The 21,894-nt window shown below is 39.8% G+C and overlaps 2 protein-coding genes across 2 annotated transcripts; one reads left to right on the top strand and one right to left on the bottom strand.

Annotated features, from left to right (window-relative positions):
* Positions 1-4,636: 4,636 nt before the first annotated feature.
* LOC103844341 lies at positions 4,637-8,736 on the bottom strand. Its single transcript, XM_018655477.2, has 10 exons — positions 8,389-8,736; positions 7,399-7,590; positions 7,161-7,258; positions 6,571-6,640; positions 6,277-6,453; positions 5,917-6,173; positions 5,544-5,634; positions 5,207-5,417; positions 4,810-5,067; positions 4,637-4,773 (listed from the first exon to the last, which is right to left on the bottom strand). The coding sequence occupies exons 1-9, from the start codon at positions 8,548-8,550 to the stop codon at positions 4,850-4,852; spliced, it is 1,476 nt and encodes a 491-aa protein (XP_018510993.1). The 5' UTR covers positions 8,551-8,736; the 3' UTR covers positions 4,637-4,773; positions 4,810-4,849.
* A 1,917-nt stretch (positions 8,737-10,653) lies between these two features.
* Positions 10,654-14,688, top strand: LOC103844338. The gene is made up of 2 exons (XM_009121138.3): positions 10,654-14,282; positions 14,363-14,688. The coding sequence occupies exons 1-2, from the start codon at positions 13,580-13,582 to the stop codon at positions 14,422-14,424; spliced, it is 765 nt and encodes a 254-aa protein (XP_009119386.1). The 5' UTR covers positions 10,654-13,579; the 3' UTR covers positions 14,425-14,688.
* Positions 14,689-21,894: the final 7,206 nt, after the last annotated feature.

Genomic DNA, 21,894 nt, shown 5'->3' with positions numbered 1-21,894 from the left:
TTAGCATATTAAGAAAATATATTATTAATCTCCACATCCCATATTTTTTTGTTATATGTATAATTTATATCATATTTATGTTTTATTTATATGTATAATATTTTATAATATATTTATTTATAATTATAATCTATTTACAATTATAATAAGTAACGCTAATTTAAATAATCATTTCTTTAAATAGAACTATTTTTAAAAATGTTGTATGTGTTAAATACACTGAAAATGTTATGAAAATATTATCATTACTATATTTTTTTATCAGCAATTATTATTACTATATCATTAGATTATTTATAGACAAAAAAATATCTCAAAATCTAGCTATAGTAAAGTATTATTCTCAATAGATAGTCACAATTCATTTAAATTTTATTATTATATATTAGTTGGTTTTAAAATTACTATTTAAAAAAAATACAATGAGGTTATTACGCTGTTATTTATTTTTTTGACATCATTACGCTGTTATTAAAAATGAATTTTTATATACCATTTGGGGAAATTTTGAATATATTTTCAGTCTAAAACTATGATCCAAAAACATTATTTTCTTATTAATGATTCTATTTAGTTTTTTTTTAACGTCGAACGGCCATGTAGTTTTTTTTTACTATATCGGTTTAGTTTATTTATATTAATGATTCTATTTAGTTTCATTTACAGTATCAGTTATATATAATGGAAACCATGATGATATTTACAGTATCAGTTATATATAATGAAACCATGATGATACGTGCACTACACTCTTTCTAAATAAGAATGTAAATGAGCACTTAGTGATAGTCTTGCAATTAGAAAATGAGAATATTATGTGAGGTAAATAGAGTTTGTAAGATCCAACTTGTAACAGCATGGAAATCAATAGAAGATGGTCTTAATCGGGATGAAAGATATGTCATCAAATGGTTGATATTAATGAAAGCATTATCTAACGACTGCACAAAAAAAATTACAATTGAATGATGAATAACAGATCTTATTCCTTAGTTTCTCCGCCGTCTGCAGCCTCTTTCTTCTCCGCCGTCTGCAGCCTCTTTCTTCAAATCTTTGGTTTGATATCCTTCTTTGCTTTGCTAACTCTTGAGATTGTGGCCAGACCTTAATTTGCTGCGGGTGTGGAGCGGTTTCTACCCTTGCGTACTCATCATATTCTAATGACTCGCAAACCCTTGTGAGAAAACTCGATCCCGCAATGTGACATGAATGAACATCTTGGACTCTTGTCGGATCCGATTCGTTTCAAGTTTGGGGGCGAATAAGAGTATCGAGTTCTGATACTTTTTTTTCATTGTCTTTAGATTTTTATTCTCTTTAAGCCTGGAACACTTCTTAATCCTGTGTGGCAGCGACGATAATCTTTGTGCTGTTCATCTAACAGCAGAAGAAAATAATAAGATTATGCAAAGAGTTTGAAAACCTCTCAAGGGTATAAAAACCAAAGACACCAGAAAGAGGTTCTTCATAAAGGCATGATTCAGATTATTTATCACCGCAGTTAGGGGACAATGTTCTTATTCGATCCTAAAATGCTGTAAATAAATAACAAAAGGATATGGGTTTCTAACTTTCTATTGTAAAATGTGTTGAGAAAGAAAGCTCTATATTTGTTTCCAAACCTGGACGCTCAACAAAGTCATCTATGAGGATAGGGCAAGCACTTGAGGTGAAACACAAACAATAAGATGAATGAAAACACAAACACATGTATAACACATTTGTTTTGGTGTGAAATCTAAGGAATACCTTTAGAGTCATATCCTTCTAGATTCCCATGCAGACAACGTATAAAAGCCAAAACTTGTTGCTTTACCTACAGCTGGACAAAAATAAATGGAGCTTTGGCATTATTTCTATTGTTGTAATGGAACATATTCTTGGGAAGAATAACCAAAATAATTATTAAAAAGAACAAAAGATCTTACTGATACTCTTATGTCCATTCTCACCGCACACAACGAAAACAAAATTGTAAAAACGGGTAAACTCGGAGAATTTCATTGATCATCTAGCTGGTGCCTCTCAGTCTAATATAAGAGGAAATATCAAAGGTTAGATCGCAGTGCAGCTGGTGAAGAAAAAAAATTAAGGAACTAATTGTGTAGGAGAAAAACTTGCCATTAAGTCCAGCCATGACATCAGCTTGAACTATTCATCAAAATTGAGCTTCTGCCATAGAATGAAAGGGGAAATAAGCGAAAGGATTAGAAATCTGTTCATTTTACCCAAACAGTCTCCCCTGAAAAAGTTGCAACAGAAGACATGCGGAAACCCGTTAAAATAACATCATAGAGAGAGAGAGAGAGAGAGAGAGAGAGAGAGAGAGAGAGAGAGAGAGAGAGAGAGAGAGAGAGAGAGAGAGAGAGAGAGAGTGGAGAAGTATCCGTCATGAGATTGAGAGGCTCGTTCATGATGCAAAATATTGAATGGGGTGGTTGCTTTGATTTTCTTCTTTACCGGCTCAAATCAATCTTGGAGTTGAGTTCCAAAAATCAAGTTTTCCTCAAGTCTCTTGTTGCTTTTCTTTAAGCACTTGACCGGGTCAGGTTGCAAATTGATAGTTGGGTATAATAAACTTCACAAATAAATTTACCCACAGATCACAAACTTCACTAACTCAGGCAACAAACTTGATACCCACATAACACAGTTTGGTTTCAGATAGTTGGCAAAGGCTGTAGATCCAATTCTGATTACATCGAAAAAAGCTGCTTTGGTTTTCGACCGGTTCTCGTTTATGTTCTACGTCACATTTTAAATCCATCAGCAAAGACAGAAACATATATACGGAGACTGAGAAAACGTTACGTGCAACCAAAGAACAAACACAATAACATGGTTTCATATTAAAACGTAGTACCTGAGTTAGTGAAGTTTGTGATGATTCAACCGTCAATAATTATTGGAATTTCCATCGAGAAGATATATCATGTTTCGTGGACAGCTTCAAAACACTCCCTCGAAAAAATAGTATGAGAAGATATATATATATATATATATGTATCATGATTCCAATATGTTTAAATATATCATCATCAAAGTGTCATCAATTTAATGCAGAGAGACGATGACAATATCATACCTATTTCTTGGGTAGGCTCTTGCCAAATGTAGGATCCAAAACTCGATGGCTTTGTTATCCGCCAAATCTCTGCAATACAGATAAATGAATGATACGTCAGATCCAAGAATCAAATACAAATACAGACAAAACCCTTTAGTTGACAACATTCAACATGTTTTTGTCCTCTTTCATATTCTCAGATTCATAGTTTGATCTTCTTTCTCTGATTTCGTTCAGGGCTTCGTTTGCTCTCTGGAAAGTTTAGGGTGATAAAATAAATTAACTATGATAAATAAGAGGGTGTAAGAAAATCTCCGAGACTTGCCAGAGTTTTGAACCGATTTCATCGCCATGGATTGATATCGTTGAACAGAGGTTGTTGATTATGGTTGAATGTGAACTTCAATGAATGAGTTTATATAAAAGGAGAACAAAGGGAGATGAAAGGATCATTTACTCATCAAGATTGGAGAAAATATCGTAATTGAATGAGTGTGAGTGGACAGTGATAAATACAAAAGAAACTGTGAATTGCAGAAATCAGAAACGATGATCATGAAGGGGAAGAGCAAGAGACGACTTAGATGCAGTGTTTGTAAGGAGGCTAGGTCTGGTTAAAATGGGCCATAGCTTTTAATATAAGACGCTCACCTGAATTGGCCCGTTAAAACCAGTTTCGACGTAACAAAGAAATGACGTGGCGATTTGGAAGCTCGTGATAGGTTGTTTTTTTATCCGACGTGGAGGGCTTCATAGGGCTTTATATTGTGCTTTTAGTATAGTTTAGATTAAGCAAAAGGACCCATATAAAAATGATTTATTTTTATAGATAATTTGGTACATAAGAAAATTAAGAAAAATAGATTTTAAATACATAAACATTTTCATAATATCCTCAAGTGATATCAATGCATGGCTATATTTTTAATAAATGAGGTTGTTATGAATACTAAGCAAAATGACTCACGTATAAAAATGATTATTTTTATATATAATTTGGTACACAAGAAATTTATGAAAAATATGTTTTAAATATATAAACATTTTCATAATATCCACAAATGGTAGAAATAGAAGAAATATTATAGGGAAAAAAATCAAATCTCAAAAGATAGAGAAAAACGTCTCAGAATATATACATCTATATTCACCAGGATAAATGGGCTCGCAGAGCCTGGTGATGTTATGTTGATAAGACATAGAAAATATTGAATTAGTTAGTTCTGGAGGCATAGATGATTTCGTATACAAAATACTGCTAGGCAGTGTAATGTATAAAAACTTTTCATCGAAGAAGATAGCATTCACAATGGACTGCATAAATTTTGTGAAGATGGTATCTACATCAATAGAGTAGTTAGTGTTCTCACACACTTGATAAAATTCACATAAGATATTTTTCAACAAGTTTACTATTACACTTGTTCCACATGTAAAAAATTCAAAGATGGACAATGTATTATGGAAAAGGTCGGAGTGTCCCATCAACAATATGGGTCATGCTCTCTTGGCTTGGTTAGCTAAGCTGTTATGGTGAATCTTAATATTACAGTTTATTTGTTGGAGAAAGAAAACTAATCCCTCTTCCCTTCTTTTAATATTTGTTTTCAGATGTTATCAAAGTTAAGATCCAAATAACAGAGTAGAGCTAAAGTGGAAATGACTTGCCATAAGAGCAGCTGGCGAAATAGATAATATCTACAAAGGAAACTTAAACGGATCCTGAGTCATGTATTAAGAAGGAAAACCCACAAACAAGACCAATCTGACTCTCTTATTATATCAAGCAGAGGGCATTGAGGTAGTTATCACGACATAAGACAGGTATTGAAGTCCTTCCTGGATCTTTGTGATAGCTGTGGTTTGGTCAGAGCGAAGACTATTGTTGAAAGTGCTTGCCTTTTCCTCCATGGTTGATGTTTTCAGAAGTTCATCTTTGGAATCATCAGCGGCAGCTCCTTTGATCGCAGCTGAGAATGTTTCAGAGACATCTGATATACCTGCAATTACGAAAAGTATATTCGAAAAGTTTCACCCTTTTAGTTTTCTCTAGTTTCACAAGCATCCCCAAACTAAGAACCAGTATAAAACTAAGGCAAAATAAAACCCCAAACTAAATTGAAATGATTATGGACCTACCTGTTATAAAACTGTTGGAAACTGCTTCCACATATCCAGCCATCAATTCTGCCTTACCTCTAATCAGCCTAGCTTTTTCAGTGGGATCCTCTGGCCACTCGATTTTTAATGTCTCAGCGTCTTCATCCTCAACTTTGTTGGCATGAGATATAATGGATTTACCGAGAATAAGCAGATGAGTGACTGCAAAACAGCACATTTCAGAAAGTCCCTGCAGAACAAAATTTCATATTAGTTGATAGGTTTCAATTCAGCCTCCCTCAAAAAGGAAGATACTGGTGGTACAAGAAAGAACTATCTTTATATTCTAAGAGAGACAAGGGAACACTCTTCGCACATGAACTCCTTCTGAGTGAAGAGACTCAAGCCTGCCACCGGTCCGCTGGATCATATCGTTTATGTTTAGACCCGCTAAAGCGTTTGTGAACCTGAAATCATCCAAGTGACAAGCAAATATAATTAGATCAAAGAAATATACTACATACGCACTGATCACTTCATCTTTCACATGGGAACTTTCCTGACGCAAGACAAACCATAAAATAAACTTTTGTGTAGATTTCAAGTTTCTAATCTGTATCCGGAGGGACAAACAACAGATTCCTATGAAGGAACGTATTATGGTGATTTTGATTAGAAAATAAAAAGAGCAAAAGAGAAATATTAAAGAGTATAATTTGAGAGAAGGAAAGGAGAATAGTTATGATTACCCAGCAGCCATATCAGCAGCTTTGCTGACGCTGGAGTTGTACAGATTCTTCATGTCATCATCATTGCCTTCGGTATTAATATCTATTTTCTTCCCTTTGTCAGACTCTGCTTTACGTCCACTCATTTCATCAGCGAAGCTGAATAGTTGCTGGATCTGTTTGAGCTTCCCATCAACCAACACTTTCTCATCTTGCGACAGTTTCCCCTTTCTCCTGTTGAACAACAGAGTATAGTGGCTTGACAATGCTTCTAATTCCTGAATCATCAGACAGCAAAAAATTTAGGGCAAATAAAGTTTAAGAGGATTATACTTGATAGGAATTTGACAGACAAGTGATTTTCATAGATAAGTATCTCACCTCGAGCTGCTCAGGACCACCATAAATGTAAAAGCATCGATCAAACGTCACTTCCTCAATCATTTGATCCCTGTTCTTCTCATTTCCGAGACCAGTCTCTGTAATCAATAAATCCATAGTCTCCTTGCCAACAAACTCAAGAACTTGCATTCCTTTGGCAGTTAATGCTTTTCCCGTCTGCATATCAGAAGAAAGGGCTAAACGAAATGCTAAGCTAAAGAAAAACAGAAGAAAGGGCTAAACGAAATGTTAGGCTAAAGAAATAAGACAGAAGAAGACACAAACAGCACAAACCTCCAATAGAGACGGTGCACCAGATCCAGCTTCCCTAGGCGAAGAACCTTGCTGGACACTGTCTTCAAGCCTACAAGACAAATAATGGAGCATCAACAACTTGAACTTCGTCTTCTCATAGGAAAAGCAGTCCCTAGTCCCTACTAAAAACACAAGACCTCTGTATTCGTCACGCTACTACAGTCTCACCAGTTGCCCTAAAAATGTATTCTTATCTTTAGCAAATGACACGTACAGCCTACCCAACGTTTTACTGGTAATGGAGAACCAAAGGAGCATGCAAATTTACCAGACGAAAAATCTATTAGATTATACTGAGCATGTTCCTATTGTTGTTAAGTCAGCCAAGTATTAAATGCTTAGAGCCTCCGAAATTTGAAGTAATTAATTTCCGGCTAAAACTTACCTAAACATATTCACGGAGCATTGATAAATCCTTTAAATTAATGCAGTCCAACCAAAGCTTATTTCCGTTTTTGTCAGGGTAAAACGTAACGTTAGTGACCTTAACTATTTCCATTCACAAATTTTGTACACCCTCAATATTGAAAGCTTTCAGTGACCTAAAAAGGAAAAGAAATGTAACATACTTTTGCACCAAACTTGTGCCTCCTTTTAACGCATTCCCTAGCGCCAGCCAAGCTCCAGAAGTGAAACTCTCAACTGAATCATCGAAAACCTTCAAACCCTGGTAAAGGAAACAAGCATAAAACTTATGGGCAGAAACAAAAGGCCTATGTATGTAGTAAAGAGCAATATCGCATTATCAATATCATCACAACGGTCAACGGCTTCTTGGGCTATAAGAAGCAAGAGAAAACACTTTGCCTGGCTAAGAAGTGAGTCTTCACTTGCATCCTCCAATTTGCCTAAAGCTAACTTCTTTAACTTCAGACTCTCATCATCACTATCCTGCTCTGTATCAGGTATCTCTTCTTCCTTGGCAGAAGATTCAGAGTCTTCATCCGCTTCTTGCATATCCGCAATGCTTTTCGCTGCTTTCTCCGCCACTGCTGCAGCCTACACGAGAAGAAGATCAGCATCATTCCCAAAAACTCTGGTTCAAAGAAGGGAAACATAATACAAAAGGGAAACATAAAAGGGCAATTGTCAATAATAGCACCTTTTGAAGTTTATGTCTCAAAAATAGTACTAGAAGGAGAAAGTCACAAAAATGACATTCATTAAAGGGTAAAATATCCCTAATACCCTTGGTTTAAAATTAAATAAACAAACAAAAATAAATAAAAATAAATAAAATAAAAATTAAAAAAATGAAAAAAAGATTTTTTTTTTTATAGTTTCAGATTATATGTTTTCAGATTCGAAATTTTTATAATTTTTTTTTTCGAATTTTTTTTTTTATTTTTTTGTCAAATTTTCTTTTTATAATTTAAAAATACTTTTTAAAACTGTTTTTAAAATTTTTATTTTTTATTTTATATTTTTTTTATAAAATTTTAAACCCTAATTCCAAAACCCCACCCCTTAACTCTAAACCCTAAGGTTTGGATTAATTAACCCAAGGGGTATAAGTGTATATTTACCTCTTTAATGAAACCTATTTTTGTGACTTTGAACCTTGAGTGCTACTTTGGGAACATAAACTTGGTTTGGTGCTATCCTAGTCTTTTTCTCAACATAAAACTCAATGACCAAATAAACATTAAAAAAAAATAAAAAAAAATCATTTCTTTATGATGATTTTGCATCACCACACTAAATCGCTATCACTTGTTACTGTAAACTCGGATCCGATATCTCAAAGGCATTTCCAGAATACATAAAAAGGAGGTCAAATCGGAGTCGGGACATTACATTACGAGATAAATCTTCCGCGGCTTTTTGAAGATCTGAGAGCACAGAGAAGCCCCAGCCCCATCCACCAGTGTTCTCCGGTGTCGGGGGATCCTCTCTCCGTATTGATTCTTCCTCGGATGAGTGCTTCTTCTCATCGTGCGTTTGTTTGTCTCCCTCCATCGATATCGAATGCTAACAAACTGTGTTTCGTTTCAGTTGGATGAATGAACTTCAGACTTGGAAGATCATGCCTTATGCTTCGTCGTGCAGCATAAGCTTCCCTTTCTATACGTTGTCGTTTCGCTCGAATTTTAAAATACACCTCGACTGTAGATTTCTTTCTTCCTTGGCCCAATATCCTTGTTTTCTTTGGCCCAATAGCCTTGTTTTCTTTACGGGTATACGTTGTCGTATTAACCCGCCCTAAAATGTGGTGTTAAGAGCTAGGTTGCACGAATCTGATGAGATCCATTTCATATTCCGGAAACGTTTTGGAATGGAAATCTTATTGGAAACGTGTGAAAATGTATTAGAAATGTGTTTCTTATGATTTTTATTTTAGAAAAGCGATAAAATCTTCCATTTCTATTTTAGAAACTCGTAATTCTGATCTGGTGAATAACCACTTGTTGTGATTTTCTTGTATATTTAAAACATGTCCAACACATTTCTATATTTGTTTCTTTAATATTGCAAACTGCATGAGACCGTGGCTGCGTGTGTGTGTTTTAAGAGATTCTCCTAGATTACATACAGAGCAGGTTTTGAATTTTATAAGTAAAAATTGAAAAATGTTATTTATTCTCTTATTTATAAAAAAAAATAGGAATCTACATATTAGAAGAGAAATAGAGACAAATTCAAGTAGAGAAAAAAGTTTTTTTTACATCCATTTGATAGTGGTTAGTGATAGCAATGTATTACTTTGTTTTTAAGTTGCTTAGTTCAAATAGCAATAACATAAACGGTTTTCACTGATCAACTGAATAAAAAAGAATAAATAGTTGATAGTTGCACCAAAGTTAATATAGTTACACTTAAAACATAAAATAAAGCTGTTGTTTGGAAAGGAAAAACATGTAAGTGCATGTGTTTATTTTGTGATTATCTTGTTCGAATGAAGATAATAAATTCGTTCATCCTCCTCTTAAAGTAGTAAACAATCCGCATATGCTTTGTCAATGTCTTAGATGTGGCAATACGTTAGGAGATTCACTGTAGACGTATTGGTTAAATACTTTGTCTTGGTTATGTGTTTTGCCTTGGATGTTTTCAGATTAGGTAGCTTTTGTAAAGGTTTCCTCTCTAATTTTTAGTAATGATACTAACATAATTAGAGAAAAATAAAATAAATAATCTAAAACATGTTTGTATACCATAAACAAATTGTTTCATTTCTTTGTAATAGTAGCATGTGGTACATTTGTTTGGAAATCGTATTTTTATTTCAGTATTAAAAACATTCATAATAAAATAGAAATGATTTTATGTTCTTTCATTATTTGTTTTACTTTGATATTTTCTAATTTGATATTTTGTTCCAACGTATCATTTTTTTTGAAACTTGACGTTTTCAATTTTTAACAGTCACAAATAATCCAAAAAACTGTGCAGTCATTGGGTCAAGTCATTATATCTTTCCTTTACTGTACCAAAGACGCTTTTATTACCAAATGCTCAAGCTTCACTTTTCCAAAGTATGGCATCTTCTCTCTTCTATTTCTTTTGTGTATTGACTCTTTTTTCCTTTACTGTATAAAACCTTGTTGATTGTCAGAGTTATACGACATGTGTCACATATTGCTTCTTTAAACAATTTTTTTCCAAAATACAATAATATCTTTAATTTTGTAAATATTTACAATCCATATTACTGATTTTAGGATGTCCAAATTTGAGACTCCAAAAAGTCTAATTTGACATAATATATTCTCTATTTTTCACAAAGATAAAATATTCATATTCACGTGCTTTTCATCGCTTCTATGATGCTTTTGCCTGATAATCACGGAGATTGACGGGAGCTCATCTCTTCTTTCATTCACCATAATTCGCCGACATCAAGAATGAAGACCTAGCTCTTTGATTTCTTTGATTTTTCTGGCTCTTCTTCTAAAAGAAAACAATCATCATTCAAGCTAGAATGCTCACTATATGGAATCCCCACAATGATAAATAAGTACAGATAGTCAGACAAATAATATTGATGATGATTGAATCTATGTGCATCATAATATATCATTGCAGCTCATAGTGAATGTGTATTAAAAAACTAAACTCACCGTAAATTGTAATTTTCCCCCTTGGAGTTGGCTTTATCAGATCAAGTTGTTGACCTATCTTCTCGGAGCAAGTCTAACATGAAACCGTACTTCAGTTTTTGTAAGGATTGTTTCATCAAAAACTTAAAAGAACAAAAGAACTGCAAGGCAAAGGAATTAACATGTGAGCCTAAATGCCAAAAATGCTCCATATTATTCTAAAATTTAAGTTGCCTCTTCAGAAAAATTACTGAAACAGAGATAAGATCATGAGAGATTGACATAAAAGTTATATAATAATTCTTGAACTAAGCATTGTGGTTTCAGAGAAATACTTCCAATTCTTAATGCTGACATAGTCAGAATATGAAGACATGTGGCTTTCACATATGTACAAAGATTCTTTGAAAGATCACCCTATCCAAAAGATTGCAGTATCCATCTGCTTGAAGCATTTGCATTCTCTATTCTGATAATTGTGAACAAAATCATAAATGCATCCAACTTTGGGTTGAAATACATAAATTTAACGTATATGCAATAGCGTGAGGATGATTTATCAGTCTTCATAACCTCCGGTGGTGGTGGTGGGTTAAGAAAATCGATATTGTTTTGATGAATCTGTTAACTTAGCTTAGATCAATCAAAACACGTAATTAACAATATTATGCTCAAGTAAACCTGATTTAAAACCTAAGAATCAAGCTTCCAAATTAGTTTTACGCTCTGATATAAGAGATCAAATCAGAATATTTTCATATGAATCATAAGACTTTCGTGAGACTCAAATTTCAGTTTTTCACTAAGAGATTCGTATATCTATAACCAAAAAGAAACATGAAATGAAATTGAAAGATCAGCCAGTGAGATAACTTACCATGTTCGCAAGCCAGTGAGAGAACTAACCATGTTCGCAAGAATCTCAAGAGACGGCAAATATAGCAGCGACGAAAACAATTAAGCGGTGGGGGGTCTTGCCGGTTGATTTCACGGTTTTGTTTGCCCTTGAATAATGTGATTATCTGGTTTTGGTGAATTCAGCATAAAAATGAGGGATTCGAAACAGCTGTGTGCCTTTTGATTGCTTCGACTTGGAGATTTATAGTCGGAGCTTTTGTCAGCTAACAAGGGAGATGATGAGATCAATTGAATGCTTCAGAGTGGGAAGAGTGGGTTAATGACGTAAAAGTTCCAGTTTACGTATTAACGAGAGCTGAAGACGTTACAGTGATTAAGTTCTCTGGAATTTACGGCTGCTAAACTAAGAAGATCGAAAGAGAGAAGACGATGAAACCTAATATTTTTTGGGCTTGCATTTTTTTCTTAAAGTCCATATGCAAGTGAAAAGCATTTTCGCTGGATCTTCTTTTCTTAATGACACGTGTCCAAAAACGCTCTATTCTATGTGGTGACGTGGACACAGAAGAAGGGAGAGAAGTCTCTTTTTGTTATTATAGATTAGGGTGTACATAATTACAAACTCTGTTGAAGTCGTAATTAACTGCGCCAGCTTTAATATAACATGTATTAAATTATTTATAGTTTAATAGACCATATTTTTATTTTAATTACAGACATTAATTTAAAATCCCCAAAGTGATTTGTAGGGTTGAACTGTCGTGAAAGTTCGTGAAATAAAAGTCAAAAGAAAAAACCAAACATTGAGAAAGAGAACTTTGGACGAAGTAACTCGTAACTTAGTTGCAAAAACATGCAGACGAAGAAAGGGACGAAGAAGAATCTGATCCTGAATTTGGTTTGAAGACGTCCAGTATCCAGATACACCGTTAAGTTCAGATGAAGAGTGGAGCAATGGAAAAATAAATAAAAAGGAGAAAAGGAAAAGAACAATTTTCATGGAGATTTTGACAAAGAGCCTTACATATGTCTGTTTAAGAAGTTCAATAGTGGATTAGAGTTCAAGGATCAGCTAATACGTTACTCACTGAATACTCAATACGATGTTAAAATGGAAAAATCAGAAGCAACAAGGATAGCTGCTATATGTTGCAAGAGTGACTGCCCTTGGAAAATATATTGTTCGATTGAGCGACCATTGAACAAGTGGATGGTGAAAGTTTGTCACAAGAAGCATAACCACAGAAAATAAAGTTGAGTATCAATGTTGAAGCAAGGTGTGATGCAAGGCTGTTTAGTGAAGAAATTCGAAGAAATATTAATTTACAGACTGCAGAGATAGACATGATCAAGGAGCGTTATAACATTGTTGTGAATATTTCAAATTGTTACAAATTCATACAAATTGCTTTGGACACTGTCCTTAGGCTCAAACCATTCAGTTTGGTAAGCTATGGGACTATGAGGCTGAGCTTAAACGATCAAACAAAGGTATCACCACTGAGATTTGTACTGCTGACGTCAATGGTGTACAACAGTTTGTTTGTTTCTACATTTGTTGTGAGGAATTTCGGAAGACTTAGCAGAAATGTTACAGACGAGTAATTGGTCTTGATGGATGCTTTTTGAAATGGGATTTGGGAGGTGATTTGCTTGCAGCTGTAGGTAGAGATGGAGATAACAAGATGTATCTCATTGCATCGGCTGTTGTAAAACGTGAAAACAAGGTTACTTGGGGCTGGTTCGTTAGAAAACTCAAATAGATCTCAAGAATAGAAAATAATCTTACTATCATTTCCGATATGCATAAGTTTTTTTTTTTTTGAATATATCATAAGGTATTTATTATATTCTTAATTTTCATAGTATTATCAATGCTAATCGTATAATCTGAACTTGAGTTTGATTATTACATATCTGTTTACAGGGTATTACCTATGCCATAGCTACTGAGCTTCCAGGAGGATACAGAAACGTAAGAGGAAACCCTCTCAGGCCCGCTTCCCAAGGTGCGCTGCTCAGATGGATCTCTTCTGTCATAGCTCCGCCGTGCCTTCCTCCTTCCTCTGAAGCAGCTCTGCTCTCTCTCCATGGTCTTGATGGTGACTGCTCCCCCATCGTGTATCAGGCCTCCTCCAGATCCGCCCCCGTTACCGTGTAAGCCCCCTCCGCTTGAAGCTTGCTCTCTAATCATCTCTCCGGAACCTCCAGACTCTACAGCCGCCCTCATTCGCCTCCTCGCTCCTCTACACATCCTCGAACCTTCCGTCAGTTCTCTGGTTCCTGTGGTTGCAGTTACTCCTTTAAGTTTCTTTGCAATGACCAAGGGTTTAACCAGATCTGTTTTCGTATCATTTGGAGTGCGAGTTTCTACTACGTGTAGATTTCAGTCCAGTCCCACTTTCCAGATCGAGACATGGTTTCTCTTTGTAGAAACCTCTCTTTGTTCAGAAGGTATCTTCTCTGTTTCTTCTTGCAACAAGCCCTACATGGATGAGTATTACCTTGTTTTAGGTATTAGTTGTGTCAAGATGAATCATTTACCTCTGAATGAGGATGTTGCCCTCTCTTTGAATATTCTCTTACCTCTGGTTAAGGATGTTACAAGCTCTCTGCCTTTACCTCAGTATGAGGATCTGACTTTACCTCAGTATGAGGATGTTACTCTGTTTTATCTCCTTTTAGTACCTCCGTATGAGGTTCGTATTAGGACCTTTGTCTTGTCGGCTCTTGTTTCTATGGTTGCAGAGATTGATGCTTTTAGAAATGGAGGTTTTGGATGGTATATCCATGGTATGTATGTAGCCCATGGCTCTCAATGCTCTATTCTATATGTGGTTTCAACCTTTTCTGTCGAAACCTTGGCGCTGCAGGAAGCTCTTCTTGCAGGATCGTGTGCTGGACTCTCAAAGCTTCAAGTATTTTCAGACTCTAATGTCTTCTTCTCTGCCCTGCATTCAGGGATGGGTTTGAATGGGATCGCAGGTTGTCTTCTTGACATCACAAACCTTGCCACTCCCTTGCCTTCTCTGGCTGTTGCTTTTGCTATGTATGTGTTTTTCAGACTATGTTTCACTTTTACTCTCTTTTGAGTTATGAATGAAAGAAACCCTTGACAAAAAAAGCTACTGAGCTTCCAAAAGCAGAACATCGTATGTGTGCAAGACATATATACGCTAATTGGAAAAGTCCTTTTCCCGATCAGAATATAAAAATTTATTTTGGGATGTAGCATACACCTATCATGAAGGGGAATATAAGGATAAAATGAAGATTCTAGAGACATATGATACTTTTGCGTATGAGGCCTTGTTTAAAACAGAGCCAGAGAAGTGGTGTAGAGCATTTTTTTTAATCCAGAGTCGCATTGTGCTGATGTGCATAACAATCTATCTGAAACTTTCAACAGAACGATCAAAATTGCAAGAACGAAGCATGTGATTAGCATGTTGGAGAACATACGAAGACAGGCAATAAAAAGGATATCATGTAGATGGGTACAAGCCGTGAAGCGTGCCACCAATCTCACTCCAACTACAATGTGTTGGGGTCAAAAACGGTTACGACGGAATTACCACCCGAAAATCCTCGGAGATCGTATTTCCGAAAGAGATAGTAAAAGAAGAGATGTAATTTTCGTAAAAATAACCAATACGAAGTTTTTACGAAGAAGTATCCTTTGGGATTCAAACCGAACAAACCAAGCTCGGTCACCACGCATACACGCCGTCCGGTCGCTATGCAGCAACCAAACCCGAGCCAAGCTCGGTCGCTATGCAGCAACCGAGCGCTCGTCCCGCTCGGTCGCTACGTAGACCGGGCTCGAGCCAAAGCTCGGTCGCTACGTAGCGACCGAGCGATCGTCCCGCTCGGTCGCTACGTAGCGACCGAGCTCAGCCAAGCTCGGTCGCTACGTAGAGCTCGGTCGCTACGTAGCGACCGAGCGGTAGCGACCGACTCAGCCAAAGCTCGGTCGCTACGTAGCGACCGAGCGATCGTCCCGCTCGGTCGCTACGTAGCGACCGAGCTCTTCGCTACGTAGCGACCGAGCTCGAGCCAAAGCTCGGTCGCTACGTAGCGACCGAGCACTCGTCTCGCTCGGTCGCTACGTAGCGACCGGGCTCGAGCCAAAGTTCGGTCGCTGTGTAGCGATTGAACCTTTCCGAACATCGATACGACACCAGTCCTTGCATTCTCGTCAAACCTTCGAATGCTATCTCCCGAAGACCGTAGCAAGCTCAGTCCATGTTTCCCGCTATTCTAATTCATCGATCAAACTTCGCGGATTAGAAACCGCGGAAAACTCGTAGTAAACGTGTCGAGTCGGAAGACGGCCCAAAGGGACCTAAAACACGACTCGAGGCCCATCCTACGATTTTTCCTAACCAAAAGCCCGTGAACCACAGTATGGTTCACGCTTGGCCCATGAGGAAGGATAAATGTCAAGTTTCCGCGGATAAATACGGAAGTTTTGAAGATAATTGTGAAGATCGGGAAAAATGGAATGTCTCCATTTTTATTCTATGACGGCTTAAGGGCAGAAGAGTAAAAGCGTAAACCGACCTTGGAGCTAGTATATAAGGAGTCCTAGGCGAGGAGCAAGGGGAGAGAACTTTTTCAGAGCAAACTTAGCACTTAGAGCAATTTAGGCAATTTTCCGTTTTTGTTATTTCGAGCTGCGACTCAATTAGGTTTAGCCGTCTTAGGGTTGCTAGAACTAGGAATCTCGCCGACAGCTCTCGAGCCCAGGCTTATACCTTGTTGTAACGCTCATACGCAGATTCGGAATAAAGATCTACTTTGCTCTCTCTTTTCGATTTCTTACTTTTATCGTTGTTGTTCTCGTGTTCTGATTGCTTGACGTGTGGTAATTAACAGATATCCGGGTCCTCTGGGAAATTAGGGTTTTCCTAGTTTCCTTATTTAAACGGAAATCGACAGTGTGAATTTCGGTTCCCACAGTTTGGCGCTAGAAGGAGGGGGACTTACGGATCAATCTAACCCGCAAAAGCCACACACAATCTGACATGTCAACCAACGACGCGGATAACGTGCAAACTCCTCTTAATGGAGGCAGCGGCACCGATCTCCACACTCCAGTAGCGGACGTATCCGCGGCCAACGCGCAAGCCAACGCCGCGACGCTCGAGGAGTTCAAAAAGATGTTCGCCACCTATGAGAAAAGGTCGGAAGAACAGGATAAGCTCGTGAATACCTTGACCAAACAAGTTGAAACCTTAACGGCAAGAACCCAAGCTATCCGTCCCCGCGGAACCACCAAAATCCACGGGAAGAGGCTCGACTTCGCCACCCCACTCGATAGAGCAGGACTCGCGCGGGAACGACCTTCCGGTCAAAACCCTAGCGAGAAATCTCCCGTCGAAAAGGGGAACCCTGAAAATCTTCCGCCCCCTGCAAAGGACTCGGAGGATAACGAAACCGAACACATTGACCTGGATCCTAGCGATGTCTCCAACGACACCGACGAGGATGTAGACATACATCCAAGAAGGACCAGAAGCCGATCCGCTCGGGAAGGCTCCCCGTTCGAAAAACCAATGACGAAAGAAGAAGAAGTCGCCTATTGGAACGAACAAGAGGAGCTGGCCGAAAGGCAAACCAAGCTCACTCGCAGTAAACGCCGACAGGCTCGGAAATCCACTGACGAGACATCGGATATCCGCGATCTTCGCGACTACATCACTAAGACTGCGGCAGAAGTGAGAGCCGTAAAGTCTCAAATCCATCATGCTACTAGTGCTGCCCCCGAGATCGATCGACTGCTGGAAGGAGCTCGAAAGACCCCCTTTACCAGTCGCATTTCGGACATGAGGGTGTCCGATCCGGGAAAGATCAAAGTACCGAAGTACGATGGTACGGCCGATCCAAAAGCGCACCTTCAGGCTTTCCACATCGCGATGGGAAGAGCAAGACTGAAGGACGGCGAAAAAGATGCCGGCTATTGCCGCCTGTTCGTCGAAAATCTCGAAGGAGCAGCGCTCGAATGGTTCGCACGCCTTCGTCGCAACACCATCGGGAGTTTTCGACAGCTCGCATCGGAATTCCTCAAACAGTACTCTGTATTCATAGACAGGGAAACCTCCGATGTTGACCTCTGGAGTCTCTCCCAGAGGGAAGACGAACCCCTCCGCGAGTTTATCAGTCGGTTCAAGCTGATAATGTCCAGGGTCAGCGGGATAAGCGACAAAGTGGCCATCGACGCGCTGAGAAAGACGCTCTGGTACAAGTCGAAATTCAGAAAATGGATAACTCTCGACAAACCGCGAACGATCCAGGACGCCCTCCACAAAGCAACGGACTACATCATAGTCGAGGAAGAAACTAAAGTCTTATCGCAAAAACATAAGCCGGCAAGACCATCCTCGAAAGACGCAGATCCGAAGGGGAAAAAGAAGAACTCTCGTAACGACAAGTACGTCCATCACGAGGGGGAAGATCTCCAAGGGGCGCATAACTATGCGATCAGTTCGGATCAAGGCCGGACCACGGGCAACACATGGACTCGCAATCAAGGGTATGACAAAAACACCTTCTGCGAGTTCCACCAATCCCGAGGACACTCCACGACCAATTGCAAAGTCTTGGGAGCAAGACTGGCCGCGAAGCTACTCGGTGGAGAGCTTTCGGAAGTAACTAGCGTCAAGGATCTCATCCTCGATTCTGATCGGCCTCCAAAGACAGATAGAAATCCGCCTCCTGAAAAATCCCCTCAACGAAACCATCCTGGGGATAAACGCGGTAGGAGGCCAGATGACAAAGGGAACGATAACAATCGTCGCAGAGTCAATATGATCATCGGAGGATCACAATACTGCGGCGATACCGTGTCGGCCATCAAGGCTTACCAACGGAAGGCAGAATCAAGTGCAAATTGGCCTACATGGTCTCCTCCTCGAGACGGCCAAAGTTGTTCGATCACCTTCACAGAGGAAGAAGCCGGCGGTATCGACCAACCTCACTGCGACCCGCTTGTCATAGATCTCGTCATACGAGATCTAGAAGTCGGAAGGGTACTCGTCGACACGGAAAGTACGGTCAACGTAATCTTACGCGACACTCTCAAGCGGATGAGTATCGAACTCGGAGAAGTAATTCCAACGCCAAAACCACTCACGGGTTTTTCAGGCGAAGTGTCAATGACTCTCGGATCAATCCAATTTCCAGTCATGGCCAAGGAGATCACGAAAATCGTCGAATTCGCGGTAGTCGATCATCCCGCAATCTACAACGTGATCATGGGAACCCCATGGCTCAACGCCATGCAGGCAGTTCCGTCAACCTACCACCTGGGTCTCAAGTTCCCAACGCCGAGCGGAGTCGCGGCCATCTGGGGATGCCAAAAACAGTCGCGACTATGCTTCCTCGCGGAGCATAAGTTAAGGCAAATCACGGCTTCCGCAAACGGCAAACGCGCGAAGATAGATCGATCTTCAGCCAAAAGCGCCCCGGGAGAAGACGAAGTAAAATCGTCTATCAACGCAAACGCATCGGACGTCGAAGCTCGACATAAATCCGAAGCCCACGCGACAACTCAACCGGAACATCCGGAAAATAGCGTCGACCCAGCCACGATCGACACGGTCAAGGCGGACATCGCGACATCTACCGCCGAGTAAGAACACTCGCGGCATGAAACAGAACTACGAGATGGCTTGATCCTCGAAAGGGGTACGTAGGCAGCTCGTCAAAAGACGAGTTCAGCTATCCCCCTCTCTAAAAAGGGGGGGGGGGAGTGGGTGCGTATACTCGTATACTCCCACTTAGAAAAATCTTCATTATTGTAATCGAGTTTTTAGAAACTTCAAAAACTTTTACTACAATATACGTTGTCCTTTTTTATCGAAAACGTTTACGCTTCAGTAAAACACAAAAGAAACTTTCAGGACACGCCTGAAAACGTTAAGACTCTTGTCTGCGGCCCCTTCCGGCCCAAAAATCGTAAAGATTATCGCCTTTCAAACACGCAAAAATACACGTATAATCCTCGAAATAACTGCGAGACGTCGCAAAAGTTAAATTGAGGACAATACTAACAAATTGTCCGAACGCGACCACCAAAAACCTTACACCCCGTTCGTCGATTGGCCCCGACGAACACGCCAGCCGTCTTAAACAAACGCAATCCGATCACTCTTTTGATCTTTAAAAACGTCCAGCACAAGGACAAAAGCGCGCTACAACAAAAATCCGAAATTTTGGTTTAGCACTTCCAGTTGATTCTGAGAAGATGCTCGATTCGTACCATACAAGTCATATAAGCCGAGAACATATCGCGGACTTTAAATCGGTGCGAGTCAGGAAGAAATCGCAACAGGAAAAACGATAGCCGGCTAGTCACCGCACAAACCTTAAACCGAAAGTAAACCTAGGTCTTGCCCTAAACCCAACGCTCTGGTCTCAAACATCTCAAGGCATGATATCTAAAAGATACGAGATCCTAAACCATGTCTCTCCGTTCATATCTCAATGTTCTCGAAAATCGTAAAGATAAGTAAATTTTTACGAAAATCACAAACGAAACAACAGATTGAACGTCTAATCAGAACTAAATACGAGACGACAACTCGTATTTACTTCAATCCTACTCAGGAAAATTCGAAATAAAACTTTTATCATATAAATAAACCGCGTAAAGCGGCAAGGGATTCAAAGCCACCAACGGCCAGTCCCGGTAAATACAAATACGGCCATCTAGGCCTAAACAAAATCCAAATTCAAACGGCCACACTTGGCCGAAAACAGATAAAAGGATAACTAATCCGCTTCTCATAATCCAAAGTCAAAGTCCCCGGACAACGAAGCACCGAACGCATCCGCGGGACGATCCACTTCCTCGCCACCATCGAGAAACCCGGTCGGAACCTCCTCGGTATCATGGGAAACCGGGATGGAATCCCAGAACCCTTGAATCTTCTCGTCAATCGGAGGGATAAGCGCCTCAGCATGGGCACGATCACTCATCCCACTCTTCATCAAGCTCATTTCCTCTTCAAACACATAGTCATCGGCTCGCGTCCTCCAAAGACTTCCGACCGAACCGCGGCACTCGCGAAAGTCACCCACCGAGGTAAAGGCATTCTTGAGGTTCCCATACTCAACCTGGAATTGAGATGCACGAGTCTTCATCACCTCGACGATTTCTCTTTTGCCTTTCCTCTCCGCTTTACGAACAGCCCGCGCATGATCACGAGTAAGTTGCGCCTCTCGCTCCAGCATCTCGCCTTGCACGCGAGCGAGATCCCGCTCCGCTTTCTCCGCTTTGAAGCGGTAGACCATAGCTTCTCTATGGCCCGCCTCAATGGCCGAGCCCAGCAAGCTCAGGCCCTGCAAAATCGATTGGCATGTTATAAATATATACATAGGACAATCACCAAAAAATTCTCAAAAAAAACTAACCCCATTGATGATGCGAGATCCTTTCACAACGACTCTCGGCCTCGCCGATTCTTTCGTAGGAGGAGGAGCATCAAAACCCGATGGCAGCCCAGCAAAGAAATCATCGAAATCCGGAATAGGGGCCTCGCTCGAACCGCTCCCGTCGCCGTAAGCAAGGTTCGGATCCCATCCTGGAAGCATAGAGTCATCCATCGAAAACTCTATGTCGCCAAGATCGACATCTTTCCCCTTCCAAGAGCTCGACTCCGGCACAGCTGTTGGAGCTTCGGCGGGATTCTGGTCGTCGGGTTCGGAGTCGCTTCCCGTGTCCGCATCCAAAGCGGGACCAGGTTGCACGAATTTCAGTGCCTTCCGAACCCTCTTCAGCGTAAAAGAAGTCCAGAAGAAGGGACCATTCCTGAGAAGATCCCTCACCGAAATGATGTCCTCGGGGAACGGAGCAAAAGGGTTGATGAAGGGACGATCATTTGGCAACCTCCGGAACAGTGGAATGCAACTCTCTTCGACGGATGCAGCGTATATACGAACAAAGAAAAAGAACTTCTTCCACGAGTTGAAGTTCGAAATGAACTTCTTAACCACTGACATAAATTTCCGAGGGACCAACCTATGCTTATCCGTACCCCTGACAAGTTGAAGCCTCAAAAGCGCTTCATAATGATCGACGGAAAGGGAAAGGCCATGCTCGTAGCTTAGGATCAGGATCCCAATAAGATGCTGAATGGCAAGGGGTGTCAACTGACTTATCGCAACTTCGAAACGGTCCAACACTCGGACGAAAATTTCGGGTATGGGGAACCATAGGCGACAACGCACTACGAACGCCTCATAGCAAGTAAAGTAACCCTCCGGGAGGCTGTTAGCACATTCCCCGTGGCAGGGAACCCGGAACTCCACAGCATCCGAGATGTGGTAGAACGATCGCATCGTCGCGAGAAACTCGTCAGTAGTCCTGCTTGCATCCTCTTCCTCGACTCCACGATGGACC

This window comes from Brassica rapa, chromosome A07 (assembly GCF_000309985.2).
Source record: "Brassica rapa cultivar Chiifu-401-42 chromosome A07, CAAS_Brap_v3.01, whole genome shotgun sequence".
Taxonomy (NCBI): domain Eukaryota; kingdom Viridiplantae; phylum Streptophyta; class Magnoliopsida; order Brassicales; family Brassicaceae; genus Brassica; species Brassica rapa.
Note: the sequence above shows the minus strand (reverse complement) of the source record. Positions and strands in the feature narration are given on the sequence as shown.

Excerpts from the sequence above, each read along its gene's own strand:
- LOC103844338 (XM_009121138.3), top strand. The coding sequence starts at position 13,580 with ATGGTCTTGATGGTGACTGCTCCCCCATCGTGTATCAGGCCTCCTCCA. Across the intron at positions 14,283-14,362 it reads TTTTGGATGGTATATCCATG|GAAGCTCTTCTTGCAGGATC; the intron begins GTATGTATGTAG and ends TTGGCGCTGCAG.
- LOC103844341 (XM_018655477.2), bottom strand. The coding sequence starts at position 8,550 with ATGGAGGGAGACAAACAAACGCACGATGAGAAGAAGCACTCATCCGAG. Across the intron at positions 7,591-8,388 it reads CGGAAGATTTATCTCGTAAT|GCTGCAGCAGTGGCGGAGAA; the intron begins GTAATGTCCCGA and ends CTTCTCGTGTAG. Across the intron at positions 5,635-5,916 it reads GCTGCTGATATGGCTGCTGG|GTTCACAAACGCTTTAGCGG; the intron begins GTAATCATAACT and ends GGATGATTTCAG.